General features: G+C 40.7%; 2 protein-coding genes across 3 annotated transcripts; one reads left to right on the top strand and one right to left on the bottom strand.

The window, feature by feature from the left end:
• Nucleotides 1–519: 519 nt before the first annotated feature.
• On the top strand, nt 520–14,499 carry LOC135461340 (EF-hand calcium-binding domain-containing protein 6-like). Of its 2 annotated transcripts, none has more exons than XM_064738382.1 (16): nt 520–671; nt 1,772–2,520; nt 6,610–6,725; nt 6,879–6,976; nt 7,267–7,521; nt 9,039–9,176; nt 9,320–9,417; nt 9,672–9,823; nt 10,078–10,274; nt 10,481–10,594; nt 10,884–11,060; nt 11,320–11,616; nt 11,810–12,053; nt 12,225–12,397; nt 12,745–12,916; nt 13,569–14,499. In XM_064738382.1, exons 2-16 carry the CDS (start codon nt 2,163–2,165, stop codon nt 13,815–13,817), a joined length of 2,838 nt encoding a protein of 945 aa, XP_064594452.1. In that variant the 5' UTR covers nt 520–671; nt 1,772–2,162; the 3' UTR covers nt 13,818–14,499. The 2 variants fall into 2 exon arrangements, with proteins under 2 accessions (XP_064594452.1, XP_064594451.1); XM_064738381.1 differs by having other exon boundaries at nt 661–671; nt 2,148–2,520.
• Nucleotides 14,500–19,949: 5,450 nt separating this feature from the next.
• Nucleotides 19,950–21,922, bottom strand: LOC135470745 (uncharacterized). Its single transcript, XM_064749819.1, has 2 exons — nt 21,807–21,922; nt 19,950–20,865 (listed from the first exon to the last, which is right to left on the bottom strand). The coding sequence occupies exons 1-2, from the start codon at nt 21,920–21,922 to the stop codon at nt 19,950–19,952; spliced, it is 1,032 nt and encodes a 343-aa protein (XP_064605889.1).
• Nucleotides 21,923–22,912: the final 990 nt, after the last annotated feature.

Below are 22,912 nucleotides of genomic sequence, written 5' to 3' on the forward strand. Positions count from 1 at the left end.
TACTTACAACAATCACACCCAATATCGTACATTAAACAATTTGACCTTTCTGACTGCTAGCTACCAGCCAGCAGTTGTAAGTCACCGAGCTGAAGAACATGCCATATACGGCCTACCGTTGTTTAGTGAGGAAACAAACAGGCGTGCCTGTGAAATATTACGCACAACCCTGTTAATAAAACAGATCTTTGAATGACGTATATTGAATAATCCGACAGCAAAGATCGAAGGTTATCTGTGGGACACTCAATCAAGTCATGAAAAGCCATGAGCGCATGACGTAGGTCCATGCGATCAAATACGTTGGGGGTCTCGAATTTTGTACTTTGTGACTTGGCTATTGGCTTTTGGCAGGAAATTTCTGGATTGGAAGCTTGCACGATGACCTATGATGACCGCAAACCAACAGACGTTTAAATTGTCAGGCCTCATTTTGGTTTTCCTTGTTTGGCGATAGACGTTTACGCGCCACGGACCCTTAGTCCATTTTTACTGTGAATAGCCGAGCTGTAGGTTAGATCGACACATTTGAAAGTCTAAAACGCCAGCGAGGCGTCGCGTCCATCCCGTTAAGATGCTTGTCTTTCAATCGACAGCAATGATGGATCCGTTGGATACCGCTTGCCTGCCATTTGAGCTCGTTTTGCAGATGAAAATCTGCAATGAAACACGTATGTGAAAATTCGTTATTTTTTACCAGTAGTTGGTGGTTATACTCAAAGCACTTTGGTTTCCTTCATCCATTAAACTGACTTTATAGATTTGTAAAAAACAAATGCTTACAATGACGAAAATCTCTTACATATAAATAATTTTGTTTTGATTAAATTTGTGCATGACTATGACCAGCTCCAGTACCTGAAAAAGATCCGCGGCAATGCCAGTTAAAGTATAACTTGCACCAGTTTTGTTATATTCAGTCACATATGGTTACATTTAACTGTATCATTTGTAATCTCTGACAATTTCTTCGTTTGGATGGCGTAATCAATCGTTCGGTCTGAGGTATCTGTCGTCAAATGATGAATCAAATCAAGATATACTACTTTGCGCAGCCTATTTAACGTTCATTAAAGACCACTTGTCTTCCACAACCTTTTATCGGATGAAATAATAGACCTTTCTACTAATTGTTCTCTCCTAGCTTACAAAAAATCCCTCCTTGTAAACCGACTCTCTCCCTCTCTTAACATACAAGGAAGCTCCGTTCCCTTAAAACTGTTCAACTTGTTACTGAGAATTAGTTTGGCTTTTCATCAACACTATCGTTGATACGCATTCAGTACCCGCCAGTCCCATTTCCGGGTTCATCGGGATTCGAAAATTACTTAGGCCTAGAACAAAAAAAGATGTTCAGGTAAGATGTTAAACGAAATCTACGCTGTTAAAGGACTTTAAATGGTTATGTTCCAAAGTCTTTCATATATGTTTTACAAGAAGACATATATATAGAACTGTGTTCCATCTTGTGTTAACGTACTTTTCACGTTTACAGAACTGTCTGTCATCTTATACAATGACTGGTAAAATACAAGTCTGTACTGCTGTTATTAAATATTATCATTATTGCAATATTCTAAATTTTGCATGATGTTTAATGAAACGAATATAGCATAGGCCTACAAAGTCATATTTACAGAACAACTGAGCTCTTCGTCTGTAGTAAAAGTGTTAATGTGTATGTAGAGAGAGCTTGTTGTCGTGTACGATGAATCAAATGAACAATCTGGTCTGAACAGATTATTTCTATATGCCCTATGCTTTAACACAGACTGAGTGCTGGGACGGTTACCTCCCGAGGCGAAGTAGGTATTAGTCCCATTGTCTAAGGCACAATGGTCGTGTTACGTTCTGCTCTACAGCCGTCAAGCCTGGCTCGCTATCAAAGACCAGGCCTACTGTTCTCGGGGGTGACCGGTACTCCGGCAATGCCTCAGTAAGATGAGTACTTGTAATTAGCCACGGCTTAGTTACTTAGCAAACGTTGCTACTGACGACCCAACTGTTTGACATATGGAACTGCATGGCCCATGAGAGATCGGAACTGGGCAGAAATGAAGGTTTAGAGGGTTGGACTTCTACCACAGGAAGGGAAAAGCTGATAACCTGTGAGGTGTTAGATAGTCACAGTATATTGTGGTGTACAGGTGTCCGGTGTTAACATGTCACAGGTGGGGCTATCTCGACCCGCTACCCAGATGAGTGGGATAAACAGAGTGGGTCAATTGCCGAGTATAGAACACCCCATGTCCCGGGTATCAAACCCGGACGATCTGGGTGTAGTACGGGGGCTCTCTCGGGCAGGGGCAGTTGACAGGTCATTCTCGGCCGGACAGGGCAGACCGCTGGCCAATGAAACAGTGTTTACCCCCAGGAAAAGTTTCAGTGCTGCGGGAAGAGAAAGTCGGCAGAGTCGGCGTTTCCAAATTAATCCCAACCCTCCCGTCAGTATAGAGGCTATTCCCGAGGGAGTGGAGGTGACATTCGGAGATCCGGACAAACCGAAGATACCTATTTTTGGTAAGTGGAATGTCTATAATGGCAGATAAATTGACGCTAACACTATTGCCAAGTGAAGTTATGACATAACTCTAGTTTCGTCTAGTTTCGAAAATGACCGCAATAGCTCAAGCTGCGCTTTTAATGTATTAAAGTTCGTTGTCAAATATGTTGATTGAAAAAAAGTAGCTGGAACTGAATAAAACACTTTGTACAACGAGGAGAATACTTCACATGGATACCTTAAGAATCATATTTTTATTTTATGTATTTATTTTGATCGGTGTTTTACGCGATACACAAGCTGGACCTGAACTCACAGCACCGCATTGGCGAGTGGGTCCACCTCAGCCACAGAGGCCCCTTAAGAACTACGTGGTCAGCACAGACTCAAATTCAGTATCTATAGGACATTTACTTTTTTTACGTTATGTAACCTTTTCTTTGGTTTCTATCTGGGTGAAAACATTTATTTCCTGAGTAAAATGGGAAGTTGCATGTATGCAACTGAAAATATGAGGGGCACCAATGAGAAAGTTCATGATTTATTTGCTGAAGGACGGTGGCTTTATACTCGGGGCTGTTCGGTTTGCTCTGTCTATAAAACTGTTTTCATGGTTTGTAAAGAACAAAAGCCGGTGAACAACAATGAAAATACCTTCCACAAGGATGTATAGTTAATTCTCCTTTGATTTAATTACTCTTACTTACGCTCTTCATACCATCATTGTTACATTTCGAACCACGGGAAGGCATCTGGTATGATGTGAACATCCACAGTCCACCTGGTGCAAAAGTTTCCACCTGCGTGATAACCTTTCCATCGAGGTGAAAACTTTTTCCACCGTTGGAAAACTTTTCAGCCAGGCGAGAGCTGGTTCCATCCAGTTGAAAATGTTTTCATCAAGCTGAAAACTCCACCCCTGGATTTGAAAATCTGTTCGCCCATGTGAAAACTCTTCAAACTCTTCAAGTCACAAAACTTGCAAAAATGTGATGTCCTATATAGGTCACCGTATAGATAAACCCGCCAAAAACGAAATATCTCTAATTAAGACCTTCATATATACATAATGTATGAATTTATTAATAAGCCATGTTACTATCCGTTAATGATCACCTCGGCGTTCTATTTTAAATAATATCAGCAGTGGTCAGAATTAAATTGTGCATTTTTAAAATATTAATATGGCTCCGTTGGTTAGCGCGCCTAGGAGCCTCTCACCAATGCGGTCGCTGTGAATTCAAGTCCAGCTCATGCTGGCTTCCTCTTCGGACGTACGTGTGAAGGTCTGACAACAACCTGCGGATGGTCGTCGGTTTTCCCCTGGCTCTGCCCGGTTTCCTCCCACCATAATGTTGGCCGCCGTCGTATAAGTGAAATATTCTTGAGTACGGCGTAAAACACCAATCAATTAAATAAATAAAATATGTATAACATTACACTTGAAGTTTCACAGCCATGCTGACGGTGTCGGATAAAACATATACCGTATGCATAAAGCGATCTTTGTGTTTGACAGGAATTTAACATGGGGATTAACACGATGTATTTTGGATATATGTAACTGGTAAACATTACTGTAGTTATAAACACTTTAGCGAGCCACTCCCAGTGGGGAATCCATTATGAATGTTACGCCCCCATGAAAGAATAATAATCATTCAACGACCAAGCTTGAAATACTAAAAACATGGGACACATATGTCAATTTTTTACTGATATAAAAGTCAACACTGCCATGCCTGTCTGTCCAGTTCACATTTGTTAAATAGGTCGATGGATATTTATTACCACCGTAATTAAGTAACGCGATCACTTGGTATGCACAGGCCTAATGTGTACTCTGGTAATACGTTAATCAGAATTATTGGTCAAGTCTGGGCAGTTCTTGGTTGTGGGGCCATTCCAAGGACACTAACTGTCAGGGGAACTTCGATCCCAACTCCCCTCAGCACGATAATGGTCGAACTGGGTTTATCTGTCAACACCAGAGTACAAAATAAACAATTGATATCGCTGAAGTATTGCGAATCGATCTGGTCAGCGCTGGTGTAATATTACTTGTGTGTTTACTTACCTGTGCGAGCAATTCAGCACGTGACCCGTGATATGTTGTGACGCGGGATTAGGTCGACGTTATCATGACATTTGTAGACACCATGTACATGTTATCTACATAAGTTATAAGGGGGGATCCTTTTTCTATGTGAAAACGTAGCTAACGCTATTTATGTTGGCATTAACACAGAGGCCCCCAATCCCACTCTTGCCAATGAAGTTTCATTACTCTTCACTTTTTTTGAGATATAAGACTAAAAAATCTTAAACATTTCTTTAAAATCATACATACAGTTGAGTAAGCTTTATTACATATTTAATTCCCCTTTTTCTGTAATTAATATCAGTATGTTTATAAGTAATACTTTTGTCACCATAGCGATTGTTTATCAAAGGCGTTGCCTGGGTAAATTCTGTGGGTTTTAAGGCTATTTAAGGGTTCAGGCTTTGTTACCGGTTCCCATTTGAACTGGCTTGAAACAGTGATTGGAGAAGAACAAATAGGACATAATAAATCGTAGCAGATATAAAATGTATATGATTTCCTAATTGTCTTACATCTTTCCCATATTGTTATCATGTAAACCTCAGTTAGTAAAAAAGCTTGATTTGACCAAAAGTAATTTCTATGTTGGTAAACTCTAAACGAAATGAAATTTGTTTTGATTAAAAGAAGAGGAAAAGCACATTTGCCTTTTTAGGGAAGATTGCCCACGACTAGATTGGACCTTTAATGTACTCTGGTAGCATGATAAGGTTTTCTTCTACTGGCATGGTAGGCATATTTTCTCAAGCCATTTGCACTGGCATTGTCAGTGACACATTGTCATCAACTTTTCTGTGTTGACACAATAATCGGGATTGTGACACAGGGCCTATATACAAAACACTGTTATGTACACCTGACTAATACTACCCAAATATTATCTGCTCAGTCATCAGCAGTGATGACAAGTCGAGAGGACAAATCTGCTCAAAGGTAATGCATAGTACACTTTCGGCTAGGGATAATAACTGATTAGAACTGATGGGACAAGAACTGTAGAGCAATACAAAATGATCAACAAACGTCTTTCCCACCAAAAAATGACAAGATAACGTGCATCACATTCAGCATATTGACTGCCAGTGTTCTGTTCAACACTCGAACATCAATCATGAGAGTGTTTAAGACCTTTGCGTACGTGAAGCTATATTTGAGCATCCAATGGGAGGTTCCAAACCTGGTGCGGGATTGTTTGGGCACCGCTCAGTTTTCACCCTTAGCTAAGGAAAAATGTTCCAAAACAAAGAAACACGTTTTCACAACTGCATTCTCTCTTTATGTGTTCACTGAATGTTCATTAACACAAATGTCTCTGGATCTAAACACTGTACAGCCTCGTTCTCACACAGGCATACAGGTATTAGTATCATTGGTTTCAATGAACGGTTGTTCAAGTTAAAATTACGACAAAAAAAAATTAAGCCGCCCACACATGGAAAAATAAATGCAAGTGAACTATACATTTGAAGTAGTATTAGGAAGTGTAGTCGACTATTTGGAACATCACATAGCATTATAGTTACTGATCTGATTGCTCACTTGATTGGTGTGAGCTGGTTTAACGTTCCATGTTTATTTATTCGCCAACAAAATGAAACAGGTGTCATGGCCTTGGCAAGCCACTGGCACCACCGTGACATGCTTAAAACAACCCCGATTTGAGACCTGATGAAGCCTGAAAAACAAAAACAACAAAGTTGATAGGGGTGGGGGTGATGCGGATGCGGGCTAGTAATCAATAGCCTCCTCCGGGCCTTCCACATTCATATATTGTATAAAAAGCACCATATTACTTGGTGCTATCTAGATTAGTTCTGGGATCCGTTTTTTGTTCAAGATATATTGACAAGGAATAGATCAACACACGACTTGTTTATTGTATTGTCATTTCGGTGATCATTCCAGGGTTTTCGTGTTGCACCACTGGCATTGATGCTAGGGTAATTGTATTCTGTGCATCTGACTGATGGAATAACAGTCATAACGACCTGTCCTTTTACAGGTAACAGGGCTGATCTTGGTAGCCGGGGAGAGGTTGTGAGCCGAGGGGATGTGGCAAGCCGAGCGTCATCACGCCTGTCCAAGGCCTCCGCCCAAGCCCGATTGGAGATCGACGAGGTTAGTCAAGTTTGGTCTGGATTCTACAAAACAATTAGTTCAGGACCATTCGATTTTCTTTATATTTCACTTTGTGTACTGCAAACAAACTAAGCTACCTCAAATGAGTTGCAAGATTTATGAGTAATCATCGGTGTTTGGTATTATTTGTAGCTGGAAATGATGCTCAAAGAAAAGGTTCGGGGTAACTTCTTCGAAGTGAAGAAGAGGTTCAAAGATAACGATCCCGAAGGGAAAGGCAACGTCACAAGGTAATTTCTTTCCACATGTTTCCTCATACAATAAGTATCCTACACGTTTTGTGCTATGGCGCGGTGTTGCCACAGTAGTCTGTTTACAGGAAGTGAAAAATGCCTTCGCAAAAGGGATATGCGATAGCGAAACATGTAAAATATTATGCCTGAGTTTACATTAAATTACTTGTAATTTTTTAATACATTTATCGAATTCCAATATATTGTATTTTGCCATTTTCCATTTCAAGATCTGTTTGCGCACAGGTGTATATATAGATGCATTAATTAACAACCATTTTTTGCAGGGAGGCATTGTTCCGGATCCTCGTGACTCTGTTGAACCGACCAATGAGTCAGAACATCTTTATCAGACTCCTCGAGCGACTCGGCTTCAGAGACCGTCATGTGATCAGTGTGTTTGATTTCTACGCGGTATTCCGTGAACCAATGGACACAGAGCATCCTCGCTGGATGGATCCTATACACAGACACTGGCAAGACAAGGTTTCCATGACAGCCAGCCAGGTACATGCCCAGCTTAAGGAAAAGGCTAGACAGAGGTAAGTTTACCAATATTTTTACATCGTATATGGAAACAATACAATGGAAATATGTCTGTTAAGGGTCTGATAAATCTCAAGATATTGCACCACAAAAGTCATGACTGTTTCAGACTCACTGTATAGCATTTATTGTTCTCAGCGTGAAACCATTATAATTTAGTTTCTGAATGTACTAGATGTTTATGTGCTGAGCCTTGGAGTGAAAGTTTCCATAGTGAAAGAGATGCGATAAAAAATACATTAATGCGATTATTTATGTATTTGATTGGAGTTTTGCGCCGTACTGAAGAATATTTCACGTATGCGACGGCGATCAGCATTGTGGTGTGAGGAAACCGGGCAGAGCCCTAAGAAAGCGCACGACCATCCACAGGTTGATGCCAGACCTTCCCACGCAAGGCCGGAGAGGAAGCCAACATGAACTGAACTTGAACCCACGGCGATGGTGAAGGGCTCCTGGGTCAATGTGCCACGCTAACCAACTCGGCCACCGCGGCACCCCTAATTCGATTACGGTTAAAACATTATCATGACAATTTCAGCGCGTCATGGGATTTATATCAGTTCAGTGATGGTATCTGATTTTTGGTTGACATCCGATGATGTATAATAACATTAGAACGGTAGCAAAAGGTACCAATTCTACAGGCGGTGACCATGTTTGGCCCAGATTTCTTAGCTTGATTTTTACCATCACCTGGCCGCAGATTAATTGTCTGATTATAAAGTAAAATAGTACAGAGATTAAACGGTTTCATCATGTTGTTGTATTTTACGGCCAAAAAAGTTTTCATTTTGGGAAAAGTTGGCAGTGTCGTTATTTCCCATACATGGCCCATATTTATAATAAGATGGACAGCCATATATGGGGTAAAGTTGACTACTCAGTCTTAGCAGAAGATACTATTCAACACAAATTTGCTGCTGGTTTGTTTTTAAGATATATGTTTTACCTCACTGATCTGAATGTGAAGAGTTTGTATGACTGAGCTCATAGCAGGTCGAGGCAGACTTGTTCCGATACCTTGCCTCGGACAGGAAATGCTAGATACTCACCACATACACTGTTTTCAGGGCCCTCGCTGCGATACGGGTTTTTTTTTTTATTTTTAACTGGTTTTATTTTCATACCAGGTTTTAAAAGCGTCCGTCTCTTTGATTTTTCTTTTGAATGTTAAATTTTTTTATATCGAAAGCCATAACTCATTTTTGGTTATAAGATGTTCCCGCTACGATACGCAATACTGCAAATGTGGCGTAAAGTCGTAGTCAATCATTCATTCGTTGCCATAAACGACCAAGGCGATCGTATCGAGGTGGTCTTTCATGAATTTTGTTGGAGATCACTGGCCTGCTCTTCCACGTATGAAATCGCCCGCAGAGATACATTTTCTGAGAATACGGCGCTAAATCCCAATCAACTGAAAAAATTCCCACTGCCTCAGGTTTTCATGTTGTTAAATAGTTGGAGATAATAACTTAGTTGCCTTTCATGTGACGATCTCTCTGTACAGATTCCTGGACGTGGCAGACCTTATACCCCAGATGAACCCGGATGGATCCGGACATATCCTCAAACCGGAACTCCGGAATGTCCTCCAGAAAATGAGCTTCAAGATGGAAGATGATGAATTTGAAAAACTTTGGCAAAGGTATATTTCTTTAACCATGTTTTAACCTTTAAATTAATACATCATGCAAGTGGAACATTGTAACTAGAGCCCATTAAAGCTTTTGTTTTCTTAGGTTGAAAATAATGTTTAACTAACGTCTGGTGTTTTCTGTGTTAATATAGATACGATACAGAAAATATTGGCACAATCAATGGTGAAAAGTTTCTGAATGCTCTGGGGATAAGTTTAAGGGACGGAAGTGTGCACCAGTCTTCCTCAGGTAAGCTGAACGACAACGATCGAGTCCACTTGTGGTACTAAAGTATGTTGATCTAATGGTATTGTTACTGAGCTCTGCTAACACTTTCAATGCATATTTGACTTGGATAATCTTTATATTACATCGCTTTATTGTTGCAATATAAATATCAAAACAGAACTGCATACATGACGCATACCTTCCGCAGACTGTTGTGCTCGTTTCTTTCATATATAAACAGAAAAATAAGTTACTACTTTATGTGTCTTTTTAAGGGCGCGTATCAAGAGCTAGACAAATGAAGAAGTCTGAAATGGAAAGAAAACATTCATTGGACATTGAAAAGTGGCTGAAGAGCAAATTCCGAGAAGGGTTCATGACAATGAAGACAGCGTTTGAAGAGCTTGACGTTGACAAAGCTGGTGTTGTGAGTATTGAAATGCATACGTGTCTGTCAGGGTGTTATTGTGCAAGCTCACTTGAACAAATCTACCTATTTCTAGTCAAAATATCAATGTCGCTGGTAGGCTGTATTAGAAAGTAGGTTTTCTTTATGCAAACTGTGTCAGTAACTTGTAATGACATGTAAAGTATATTCAAAAGTGAATTCAAAAGTGAGTTTTTCAAAACAGTAGTACCCAATACTAAATGGCGATTCCCTATAATGTGTTCTCTGGCCAGGTAAACCATGACGGGTTCTTGGATGTACTGGCTAACAATGGGCTGAAGATGGAGAAGAACATGCTGCCAGCTTTCCTTTCCCGCTGTGCTGTAGAGATCCGCCGCGAAGGCGTACCTTACAGAGAATTCTTACACCGCTTCCAGGATAGAGGAGAAGAAGGCATGACTCACAAGATAATGACTGACCGCAAGCACAGGTAACTACATGTACATACGATGACTTTAGGTGAATGTGCCCCTCTGTGGTTCTTTAGATTGTTTTTAAAAAACGAATAGGATCATTCCACAGCTTCTGGCGAGGTGAATATTCTGTAGGACCTATTAAATTATTCTTTTTGCACCAATTTCTCCTCTGTTTACGTTTTAATATCGGCTAATTATCTTACTCATGGAATGTTTACAGGTTCAATACAGATATACCGACAAGTGCTGGTGGAAACTCTAGTCTAAGTGCCATTGAGTCACAGCTGATGAACATGTTTCAGAGGGATTTTTTGGCACTTTTGGGATTTTTCCAGTAAGTGGCTATTAGAAGCAATTTGTTTCACTCCAGTTTGTCAAATTTTGAGCACATTGCTTAACAGGTGAATCATCACGATGTACCATAGCACCGTAACAAAAATGCATGCTGGAAATCGTGTCAAGCCAGTTGATTTGTTGGAAATATTTGATTTCGTCACATGCGGAATAATCACGGTAGCATATACCTAAATAACCCTCGGAATCCTAATATGCAAAGCTCTTGGTTTCTTTCACTGCGTTGGTCGCACCAAAATGGTTTTGATGAAATTTCATATCTTTCGCAGACGACTGGACAGATTTAACCTTGGTTATGTGAGCCAAGAGGAATTCCGAGCCGCCATGGAGAGCCGTTTTGGCTTGGAGCTTTCTGAGGTGCAGTTTGACTGCATGAAGGAAAAACTCCCCTTAGACGAAGACGGCAATGTGAAATACAGAGAATTCATGAAACAGTTTGACACCAAGTAAGTAAAGGCGATTGAATCGAGTTCTGTACAGACAAGACAGGCAATAAAACTTGAAGGTCATGAATGAGAAATACAGCTGTGCTACCCTTTACAAGTTACAATTCTTGGGAAATATTTCTTATTATTCGCCCCTTTTACAACATTAGTGCAGTAACCAATCATCACTTTAACATTAATTAGATCATTCAGACACAAAAGTAAACAGCCATGCATGTATTCCTCCCTGAGGCAAATGTCTGTTTGTGTTGTTTGTCAGAGGCGTCGCTCCAAGCCTGTTTAACAGCCAGCCTGCCAACCCAGACATTCTACCCGAGGAGGACATTCGTGAAGATCCAGAGTTAGAGGCCATTGCCGAGAGCCCAGAGCCACACCCAGTAGATGAGGACCCCTTACTCGATGAGGTTATCTCGCGACGCACCCCTAGAGAATTGTTCAGGGTTATTAAGGATCTGCTGAGGAGGAAATTTCAGGAGGTCGAGGAGATGTTTTACCAGATGGATGACCGAAACACCCAGAGAATGTCACAGGAGTCCATGTATCAGCTCCTGAAAAAGTAAATATCTCCATTAAAGACAAAGAGTGAAATTCAAAACGTTAATTGAATAACGAATTGTTTCGAAAGTACACAGCTTTGTCTAGAGTTAACAGAAGTGCTTATCCGCCCTGCCAAGTCTCACAGTAGTTCTGTATTAGCACCAGTAGCGAAATTGGATGATACACTAATCGACGGAAAATCCATTTTACAGGTTTGACATACATCCAGAAATCACCAGGGGTGAGATTCGAGATTTGTGGAAAACTTTCATCACAAACACAGATAAAACTTTGGATTATCTTCAGTTTATTCGACATTTTGGTTATTCCCTGAAATCGGCTGCATTCCCCAATGCCAAGACCCATCCTCCAAAACGAGGTGACGCAGACTACATGCTGAGGTCCAGGAAGTTGAACTGTGCAGCAGATATGATTCAAGACACTCTAAGGTCAAAGGTAAGATTGTAAAGAATGGGGAATCATTATATCGCACATATAAGCGTTGCCTTTGGTTTTGGTGTGACACTTAAAAAAATAATAAAAAAAAAATTTAAAAATAGTGACACAAGGTTAATTATACAGATGTCAGTTTCATGAATCTGTTGTTTCCCCCTTTTTCCTGTGTAGATCGAATACATGTGGGAAGATTTGAGGAAGGAATTCGTGGAGATGGATTTGTACGGAACTGGCTTTGTGTCCGAAGAAGAGTTTAGGGATGTCCTTTCAGAGCTTTGTGTGCACCTGAGTCAGCATGAGCTTAATATGCTAACGCGCAAATTCGACATTAAAAAAGACGGGCGGTAAGTCATCTCTTGTATAGTCATTTCGTTGATAACTAGTATTAAACGGGAATATCTTTTGCCTTTTTATCAAAAAGAGGGTCACATTGCTCACGTATTTCTATGTGAATCGGACCAAGCCACACAAAACTTAAAAGTAAACAAGATCTTGCACCTTATAGTCTATTCTTGCTTTAAGTGTTTTAATGCTGTACGGACAGCGCTGTCACGTTTAAGGAGAATACGTGTCATGAAAGAAGGTTTGTATGCTGAATACATTTTTTATCGAGTTTCATAGATTTTCTACATCTTCAGTCGGCATCAGTTGTGTCTGGAATTTTAAACACCATTACATTGGATTCTTTCAGAGTATCTTATATTGACTTCCTGAAACCATTCGCCATAAGAAAACAAACATGGCGGAGCGGAAACGACATGGGATCATTATTGCAGCATCCTCAACCTGAATTGCCGATCACAGACATTGTTGAACCGCCACAGAAAGGGCTTCACGGGATAACCTCTAGACTAAGACAGAAGGTTTGTAGTGCGGATATAGCTCGCGTGTCTTTAACACAAACCACCAAAGAACTGAGAAAGTGTATAAGCACGAAATTTGGACGGAATAATGTAGTGTTTGTTGTAAACATCTGCTGATCGCCTCCAGGTAAATGGAATTAGATGGCGTTTTATTCTGGTGATATCACAGGGCATCGTCGTATCAAATTTTGTAGCTCCCCATTTGTTTCCAAGATGCATGTAGCTGTTCTAGTATTTAATTCATACATATATTTTCTCGTCTTTCTAATTAAACGCTGTTTCGACATCACATCCTGCCAATCGTCTCGAAAAGTACTGCATATAAAATATTCTTGTATACATGTGATCGCACGGTTGATTCATAAACCAACTGTTCACACCAAGCCTCTACCTGGACTGGGTGTCATAATTATCTGATGGTCTGCATTTTGCAAATGTTCAAAGGTGTTTAACGAAAAGTATAGTGGATGCTCTACGCGTACAATTCTTCAACCGGGAATATCTCGTATATATTATAACCGATGTGTATTTGTCAAGAAAGAACTGTGAGATTACACAGAAGCTTTGGGGTAAAAATGTACTTCAATTTTCTGGTAGGCTACTAAACATGCATTTGTAAGATTTGAAATATCTCAACACTTTCTATTTCCAGGTGGCAGGAGAATGGAAAAATCTACGGCGAGCTTTCCGGAAACTGGACATAAACAATAATGGTTATTTGTCCGTGCCGGAGTTCCGGTCAGTGCTCAAACTGATGAATGTAATCCTGACAGAAGATGACGTCTATCACCTGATGAATGTGTTTGATGAAGCTATGAGCGGTACCATTCCCTACGAAAAGTTCATCAACGAAATATTTAAACCAGAGACGAGGCAAAGTGTGAGAATACCTGCGCCCTAGAGTTGTCTCCCTGTGTTAGACAACAGGTACTCTAAAACATGAACAAATATTTTGGGTCACCCGGTTATATGTGAAAACGTCACTACTGAGAATTGAAATTGATCTGGTTACAAAGGCCATAACCCGCAATGGTGAAGTTTCAAGTGCATTCATAGATTGCTTTCATAGATTCGATTTCAATGGCTAATTTTGTGTTATTGACTTCAGTTAAGAGCGCCGATGTGATATATTAGTTCATACAAATATTCTTAGTTTCGAGGATTTACCACATGTAAACGAAGAACACAGATTTATCCTGCGTCTACATTGTGCGTACATTAAGTGTTGGAGATGTTTTGGTTTTTTTTCTTTTTTGGAATATGTAGATCTGTGAACAGATGATTCATTGTAGACAATATATCACAATTTTCTTTACATTATTTTTGGATGCTAGTACTTTTATAGCTGTATGTGTAATTTATCAACAATGAGCTGCTTACTACGATTAAGTAAGCCCCTAGATAGGGGTATTATGTTTCGATGTTAACCTACTGTGATATGTGTACTTTACACCTTTTTCTGTGTGATAAGTATATACACTATTGAATGGCGTTAGACTTAATGCTGTGTTATCTGTGATATAACTGCATGGGTAACTACATCCCTGAATAAAGAAATACCGTGTATTTAAATATAGTGATAACGCAGTGTTCACGTGTCAGATTTATGGGTGGAGGCAAACTCGAGTGATTGGCGTCAACCAACCCCTTCTCCTCGCCAGATACCTACAAACCTCCTGACGTGAAGCTTCACATTACTAAAGCGAGAGCTGGAATCGTTTATTGGTCAAGAATCTGACAGTCACTGAGAGCTAGCGCTTTTGAGTCAGGGAAGGCCTTCTTGTGAAAGACATTCAGGATATATTTTAAGTAAAGGCTACTTTTTGCTAGTTTTCATCAGATGGGCTTTTATTTAAAAAGACATTTGTACCTGGTTATTGTTTAACAAACTTATGATTAGGGTAAAAAAAAAACAAAATAGACCGGGTAACAATTGTCACTATTAAAAGCACAAGTCTGTTGAACCTTCATGAAGTTTCCTCTGAGTAGATGTAGGATTTTTTTTATCAGAAAATAAACGTAAATCATCACTGGAATAATCTTGTGTAAAGCGTAAAATGTGGAGCAAACAGTCAATGTCACCTTCAGACATATTTATGCAGCTTCTAGGTATGTCATTATTTGTTAGTAAAGGTGACAATTTGTTAATTTGTTTTCTCCGTGAATTAAGACTGCCGTCTTTTGTCTTATCAACAACAGTGTCAACAACATGCTGTCATGGACAAGACGTGCCGGGTTGCATTATGTGCAAATTGTGAAGGCGCGCCGGATTGCAGCCTGTACCAAACGGCGAATGCACGTAGAATTGCATCATGCGCCAGACTGCGAACACATGTCGGGTTGCATCATGTGACAGAGGAGTCTGTATTTTATGCTAGGGTATTACTTTTCAAACACAGTAATGTCGATATTTTCGAGAAGATTAGACTGATTGCACATTCCCCTACTTTCTACGTTCAGTCTTAGTGAAAGTTCAAAACAGAGCCGCACGAAAGGTATTTAAAATTAAATGCTACGTCATGCTTTCGTCAGCAAAACTTCAATATGTGTATACGGTGGACCTTCATCTCCTGTTGCTCGGGGGTAAGGTGTCATTTCATTTGCTTGTAACCAGGTCAAGCTTTTAGCAACATATGTCATGATCACGGCAACACAAAGGCAAACCTAGGCCTATATAACGCGTCGGCCTGATACACTTCACTATTCATTTGTTCCGGACACAAAGCTTTCTCATGGTTCACATATCTTGTATACACAGCAGCACCCGTGCGTACACCCACAGGTGAAGCAGATCTGCATATCCAAATTATGTGAGAGAACAGTATTTATTTGACTTGTTTGATTGGTGTTTTACGCCTTATTTAAGAGTATTTCACTCATCCAACGGCAGTCAGCATTATGTGGTGTGAGGAAACGTGACAGAGCCCAGGAGAAGGTTCCATGGGTGCGGTAAATTATACACAAAATTCGTTCGAGTATATATGTACACATACATACTGCATCTCATTCCGTAAATCATTCACATATTAGGCATGTGTGATGGAAATCATACTTCTCGTGCAGTTATCTACATTCCATTCATTCGATTCATCTACATACGGATGACGCGGAGGGGGCGCTAAGCTGGTCCGAAGAGCCATGCATTACCTGTGTCCATGTCACCTTGTCCAAACTGTATCGACACGGTTCACCGAGCGCGGGGCACTTCGGGGATTTTTATCGAGTTCTGAGCAAGATCAACGATGACGTCATTTCTGAAAAAAATCCGACCGTTGACAAAAAATATGCATAAATATGCGGGGTATAATTTTATTCATTTGGCATAAAAACAATTTTTGTTTCATAGTTCCTTTTTATGTATTCTTTAACGAATCTCTCTTAGTTTAGGTCTAATGCCCGTAAATAGTTTACGAAAACCAGGAAAGTTTTCACAAAGCTCAGCTATCCGGTTTACACCAACGGGAGCCATTATCGCCTGTAAGGAGTCGGTAACGACGATCCTCCTCTACCTGTAAAACATCAGTGAAGCGTGATCATTCATCCTCATATCGGAGTTGGAGTGAGGTGGCGAGGTAAAGCGGGGTGGAGAGGTGAGGGAGGGGGCGACCATTTGTAATTTTGCCAAGCGAGCATTTACTGCCTTACAGGATGTCAGAAACCCCCTGTTTGTCGTCATATGACAATGGGTCTATTCTATTTGTAGTGTCAACTCGTGTATGGGACTTGTCCTGTGTGTGTGCATGCAGAACGCCAGCAACCAGTCATTTTAAGGCGTCATTGTCTGTTCTCTTGCAATTGTAGCATTTTCTCTCCTGTGTGAGATCATTAGCCATCCATACCTGTCGTACTTAAATGCGAGTTCATTCCTAGACGAAGGGAGTGATGTCAGGTTAGGGGTTTTACCGCCAGTAGGAAGAATGTAATGAGACTTTTTGACTGCTGCATTTCAAATCCACGTTGCATCGACTGTTGCTCTAGTGCATTGTATTTGATGGACAATCGGTATTTACAATCTCAGTTGTGTTGTATGTCTCTTTAGAAACAATGTTACCAATCAGACAGAATCTCACAATTACTATCGGTAATTTTTCACACATTCGATCAGAACAACCGATACCAATTAGAAATCGAGAAAAAAAAAATGAAGCACAAGCCGTGTAACTGTTAAAACGTATATAATATATTAGTTATCTGCATGATCTCGACCCACGCAATTTTTCAAAGATATTGGACCTGAAACTTTGAATTAATTCTTTGAAACAAAAGTCATGCTAGTCTACCCTGGTTTCTGTGTTATGTCTTTTTCTATCCACACTCGATCATTTGTGCGAACACATACAACGCCGCATCGCTAAAACTAATATCCTCCCCCATGTCCCCCATCTGATACAGGATATACCTATCTTACCGACTGATAAGACAGTGAGAATATCTTTGAAAATAAGGCGGTGATCATTACGGAACTAGCTACGTGTACATGTATGTTGCAGCCATTTTTGTTCAGCGCATGCTGTCATAGCAAACAAGATCATTAGCGTAGTAAAATCCAATATTAACTGACAATTTCAAGCACGAACATAATAGTCATGAGATGACACCCTCTGTAATCACCAAACCTTGCTAGTTATCAGGCTTGGGACAGTATACAAAGTAAACAGTGTACCGGTATGTATACAAAGTAAACAAAGTATGCAGGTGCAGTCGTTATAAGCAAACAGTTCATTACCTGTGCAGGCATCAAGCTTCGTCGCCACAGTATACGGTTAAAATACTGGCAAACATTCACTTGAGAGTGCTCTCTTCAGTAGTTACATGAAGATTTCAAAAGGCCGCCTTCCACCAAATTGACGTTTGTCACACGTAGGACAGTTCGCCTGAAACTCTCCAGTATGGCGTAATCGCAGTCATTAGACATTACACAGTATGGGAAATAAACGCCATGTTAATCTGCATGTGTGGTCATTATACAGAACCCGCGCAGAATTTATTTGTTTGATCTGTATTTTACGCTGTTCTCAAGAGTATTTCACTTACATACCACAACGACAGGCATTATGGTGGGAAGAAACGGGGCAGAGCCCGGGGATAACCCACGACCATCCGCAGCTTGCTGGAGACCTCCCCACGTACGCCTTATAATTGGCGATGTATAGATAAGCACATGTTGTATACATGTACAAGCACACAACGCTTCAAGTGAGTGTGGTGTGGTTTAGGAGGAGGTTTCCATAAAAAAAACACAAAGTCTATGTGAACGATTCACATAACCCAAGGAAAATACCACAGACTATCATGCTCCCTTTAGCCCAGGAGGGCAGTTGTATTGCATCTGAAACTATTTTAAGATTAACATTTAACTAACGGTGCATGTGGTTAAAGAGCAAATGATGTTATATGTCGGTGCACCTTAAAACTAGTTGCGTTTGTAAGGTCAGCGCGTGAAACATTTACGAAGAACGTCATATTGTGTAAACAATGAAACAATCTCTTCACCAACTTATGCAAAAGTGTATGAAAATACACATATATACATCTTTACGAAAGTACACCATGATGAACAGAAAACTAAAACATCTTGATGATAGGTTATCAGTTTTTTCTCTAAAAACCGCTTCAAACCCATTTTTATCAGTTGAAAATCATGGTCAAATCCAGTTTAAACTGCATACAATTGCTGACACACATGTAGTTATGTTTATCTCTACTATTTATAACTCCGAAATAATAATAGGTTATCAGTAATAATAGGTTATTGGTAAACTAGTTAATGTAAATATATTTGACTCAATACTATTCATTGTCAAACGTGATTCACGTTGATTAATGGTTAGTTTATGCCTCATCTGATATTATGTAATGATCAGAACAAGCTAGTCAATCGTTTGTCAGCTAGTTGTTAAGTAAAGCCCAGATCATACATAGACATATTTGTCAGCTCGTCTAAAATATGACATATGTTAATATAATTGTATATTAGTACTTCTCCGAAGTTTCTTAAATTCCCAAAATGTTCCAAAACATCATTGAAGAGTTAAAGGTGTTAATACACGTTTTAAAGGTTCCTCCCAGCATTCATCCAAGTATTTATATGCCCAGTACAGAAGGACTAACCGTTTTCCCAGAAGGCAAGGGTTCCTGTAAGCTTTAACCACACTAAAGGGCCGTTTCCACCGAGCACGATAATCGCTGCGGTAGCCGCAGACGATCACTTCTATGTAAATGTTTACAACCGTCTCCACCAAAACCGCTGCGGGAATCGCGTTGCAAAAAGCCGCTGCGTTTCCCGCATCCAGCCGCTCGCTCGACTGATTTCGCTGCGGTTTCTGTTGCGTCATTACGTTGGGTTGGCTGGTAGAGGTTGTAGTGCACTGACCCTTGGTGTGTCTCAGTGCACATCCACTGTAGGCGAGACGTGGCAATATCACATAACAGAAACATGGATATAAAGGAGAGAATAATTTTGGAAGTTGAAAAGAATCCGGTATTATTTGATAAGTCGAATCCGAATTACAAAAGAGTGGACTTTAACGAAGACATCTGGTCAAGTATTGGGGAAAAGCTGGGAATTTCAGGTGAGTAAAGTCTGTGGAAATCACTTCATCGTTTTATAGACAATCCTCGGGGCAAGAAATTAACATATGCCCCCTAGACCCTGTCTAGTAAAATTTGCTGTTGGGCTAGTACATTTTATGGAACACTAGCCCTTCTGGCTATAGCCATTTTGAATACATAAAATCACTAGTCAGGGTAAAGAATGGACAGTAAACTATCAGAATACTTTCAATATTCTTTATGATCGGCTTTTAATCTGTTGGCTATGATCTCCATGATACATCAGAAAAATAAAGACTTGTCACCTGTAATATTGTTCATAAATACCAGTTTGTAAGTTAACATGCATGTACATGTGTCAGTGATTTCCAACTCCTCAAAGATGTGGGCTAGCTACATGCTCAGTGGGCTAGTTAATTTCTTGTCGCACTAGCCATGCAGTCTAACAATTAAATTCAAGTCCTGATCCTATAGTGAGAATTTAATTAGCACGACCGAAACCGTATTCTCGCTGCCAAGCGACGGCGCCAGCTGCAGACGAAAAGTACGTTTTGTACTTGTTTCTAACTAGTGCGTCGTTAGTTGCATGACATCCACGGTGACTCAAATTCCTCAAAATACTGTTTGGTGTGGGTTCATTTTCATTAACTGCTTGGGAGTAGCTTTGCTGGTTTTGACTCTGCAACATGTTATGAAGCACACATGTCGCTCGCACAACGGAATCCAAGTTTTCTGGGCTCAATGGTATTTTCCAGTGGTACATTCGCCATCGACTTGCTAAAATACCGAATGCGTTCTCGGAAATTCGTCGAGCGTACAAAAGGCGATAATTGTAAATCCTGTCTTCATCATTCAGTCCACGGACGGGTACTGGGCGCATTGTGTGGGTCGTGAGTGGGAAAGCTTCATCGGCAACCAGTGCATAAAGCATTGACCCTAGTTCTGGGGCGTCCGGCAACGGTTTGTCATTGGGAAGGCCGAGTGTGTCATTTTGAAGCTTTTTACCTAAAGCACTGCTCTTGAACAACCCGCCATCACTGTTCGAACCATACCCACCAGCGTCTATTACGCTGAAGCAGTACTTGTCATCCACCAAGGCGAGAAGCACGATTGAAAATGTACCCTTGTAGTTATAATACGTGGATCCTGAAGCTGGGGGAGCAGTGATTACAACATGCTTCCCATCTAGTGCCCCAAAACAGTTGGGAAAATTCCAACGCTCAGAAAATCCTTTTTCTATATTTTCCCAGTCATCTGTAGTCGGTTCGCTCATGTAGATGGGTTGCAGCCTACGCCAGATAGCATCACACGTCTCCTTGACAATCTTGCTAACCGTAGATTTCCCAACACGGTAGCTGAAAGATATTGTTGAATATGAATCTCCAGTCGCCAGGAACCTGAAAAAATATTAAACAAAACTGTATATTTTCATTTCAGGTTCTGATGTTCAAACGAAATGGCGAAACATTCGTGACTGCATGGCGATACATGTGAAGAAGAACAAGACCAAGAGTGGCCAGGCAGCTACCGCTAAAAAAACCATACAAGTATGAGCATATCCTCGGGTTTCTCATTCCAACTCTGGATGAAAGGGCAACTAGCAGTAACTTAAACGATGACATTGGACCAGAGGACGAGGACGATGGATTTACGCTGGGCGATACACAAAATACACAGCTTGCCATCGATGAGGAGGTGGAACCGGAAAACGCAGCACAAAGTCCGGCAACAGTGCCTAAACCGAGCACCATTACACCCCGACCCCCGCCAAAGAAAAGGCGAAATTCTCTCCCCGTCGAAAGTGTGGATACGGCCATAGTAGATTACATCATGAAAAAACCGATGAGGGCCCAAAACGCGCCCCCCAAGTCGACGATGACGATATGATGATGTTTTTGAAGTCTCTGGCGCCTACCATCCGAAAGTTACCACCCCGAGGTCAGGCGGAAGTCCGCTTTTCTATTTCAAAAATCATTCATGATGCCGAAGTGGAATACCTGTACCCAAAATAGTCGTTCTCTCTAACCCCTATTCAAGTGGCGAACCCTAACCGATCGCAGAGTGTCAGTTGTCAAATGTACGATTCTCCATATCAGCGCAGTGACACTCCGTCTTCTCAGATCAGCAATCAGTCGTTTGGCAGCGATTCTGTGATGTTCAGCCCCGAGACGAATGCATACCCGATTAATATGTACAAGCACTAGAGCTGAAGGCCTACATGCAAATTAAGTGACGTTTCACATTCTGACATTTATTTGAGATCAAAACCCATTAAACTGCCGTTTGTGTAAAACCTGTTTTATTTGCGTACACCTGTAAAATCTGAATATAAACTCACCTTAGACATATTGCGAGCCTTTGTCGTGCTGTGATCGATTCGCGGTAATTTGTGCTTTCTTTGTTGATATCGCTCTCGATCTTAACGAATACATCCTCAAACTGCTGTGGAGTCATCCTGAAGTATTCGTGAAACTTGTCCTCGTATGAGGACAGCTCTCTCACCAGGTGATGATACTCTCCGTAAATCTTCCGAGCTTTGAATATTTCGTGCACCTAAATCGATGTTTGCGCTTTCGTTTCACACGAGCGACGGCGTAAAGCAAGACAATATCCTCGAACTCTGAGTCTGAGTTTTCCATATCGACTATAAAGTTAGAGCTCACCGCCGGGTCTTCATTTGCTTTGGGTATTTTTTTTTTCAGCGCTGCGATTTCCCGCCAGAACCGCATTCGGTGGAAACCGTTCACGCTGCGGGAAACGCGACGGGTCCCGTAGCGGGAATCGCTGTGGTTCTGATGGAAACGGCCCTTAAGCCTTTATATACGACCATTTGAGAAGAGCTTCGGTGGGAAGGCTTCCTACAAACTTTCATTCAAGAGTTTACATCCCCAGTTGATTAGGTTTCCTCTGCGCATTCATGCAAGCATTTACATGCTCTGCCGCAAGAACATTTATCCAAGCCGTTATATGCCCAGTTGGAAAAGGTTCTTGTCAACATTCAACAACGTGTATATATGACCATTGTAAAAATACATGTATTCTTCTTATTTTTCATCTTTAGCCTTTAAATGTTCAATTGTAAAAGGTTCGTCTGAGCTTTCAGCCAGTCCTATAAGTATCCACTTTTTACAGGTTCTGCTCATCTTTCATCTATACTGTTTATATACTAGGCTGTAAAAGACTCCTCTTAGCTTTCATCCATGCAATGGTATATGTCCATACAGGAAGGGTTCCTCTTTTTCATCAATGGGTTTAAATCCTCAGCTGAACGGTTCCTATGTGCTTTCACCTATACAGGTGCTTTGGTTGTGACTGGTTCCTCACTGCGACCAAGCACATTTTATATGCCCTGAATCTCTGTTATATCTTTGTAACCCTGAACACGCCAGAGGAGGAGTGACTTGCATTTTCTACAGGTACATGCCCTTTTCTTCAGCAGGGTGC

This window comes from Liolophura sinensis, chromosome 1 (genome assembly GCF_032854445.1).
Source record: "Liolophura sinensis isolate JHLJ2023 chromosome 1, CUHK_Ljap_v2, whole genome shotgun sequence".
NCBI classification, from domain to species: Eukaryota; Metazoa; Mollusca; class Polyplacophora; order Chitonida; family Chitonidae; genus Liolophura; species Liolophura sinensis.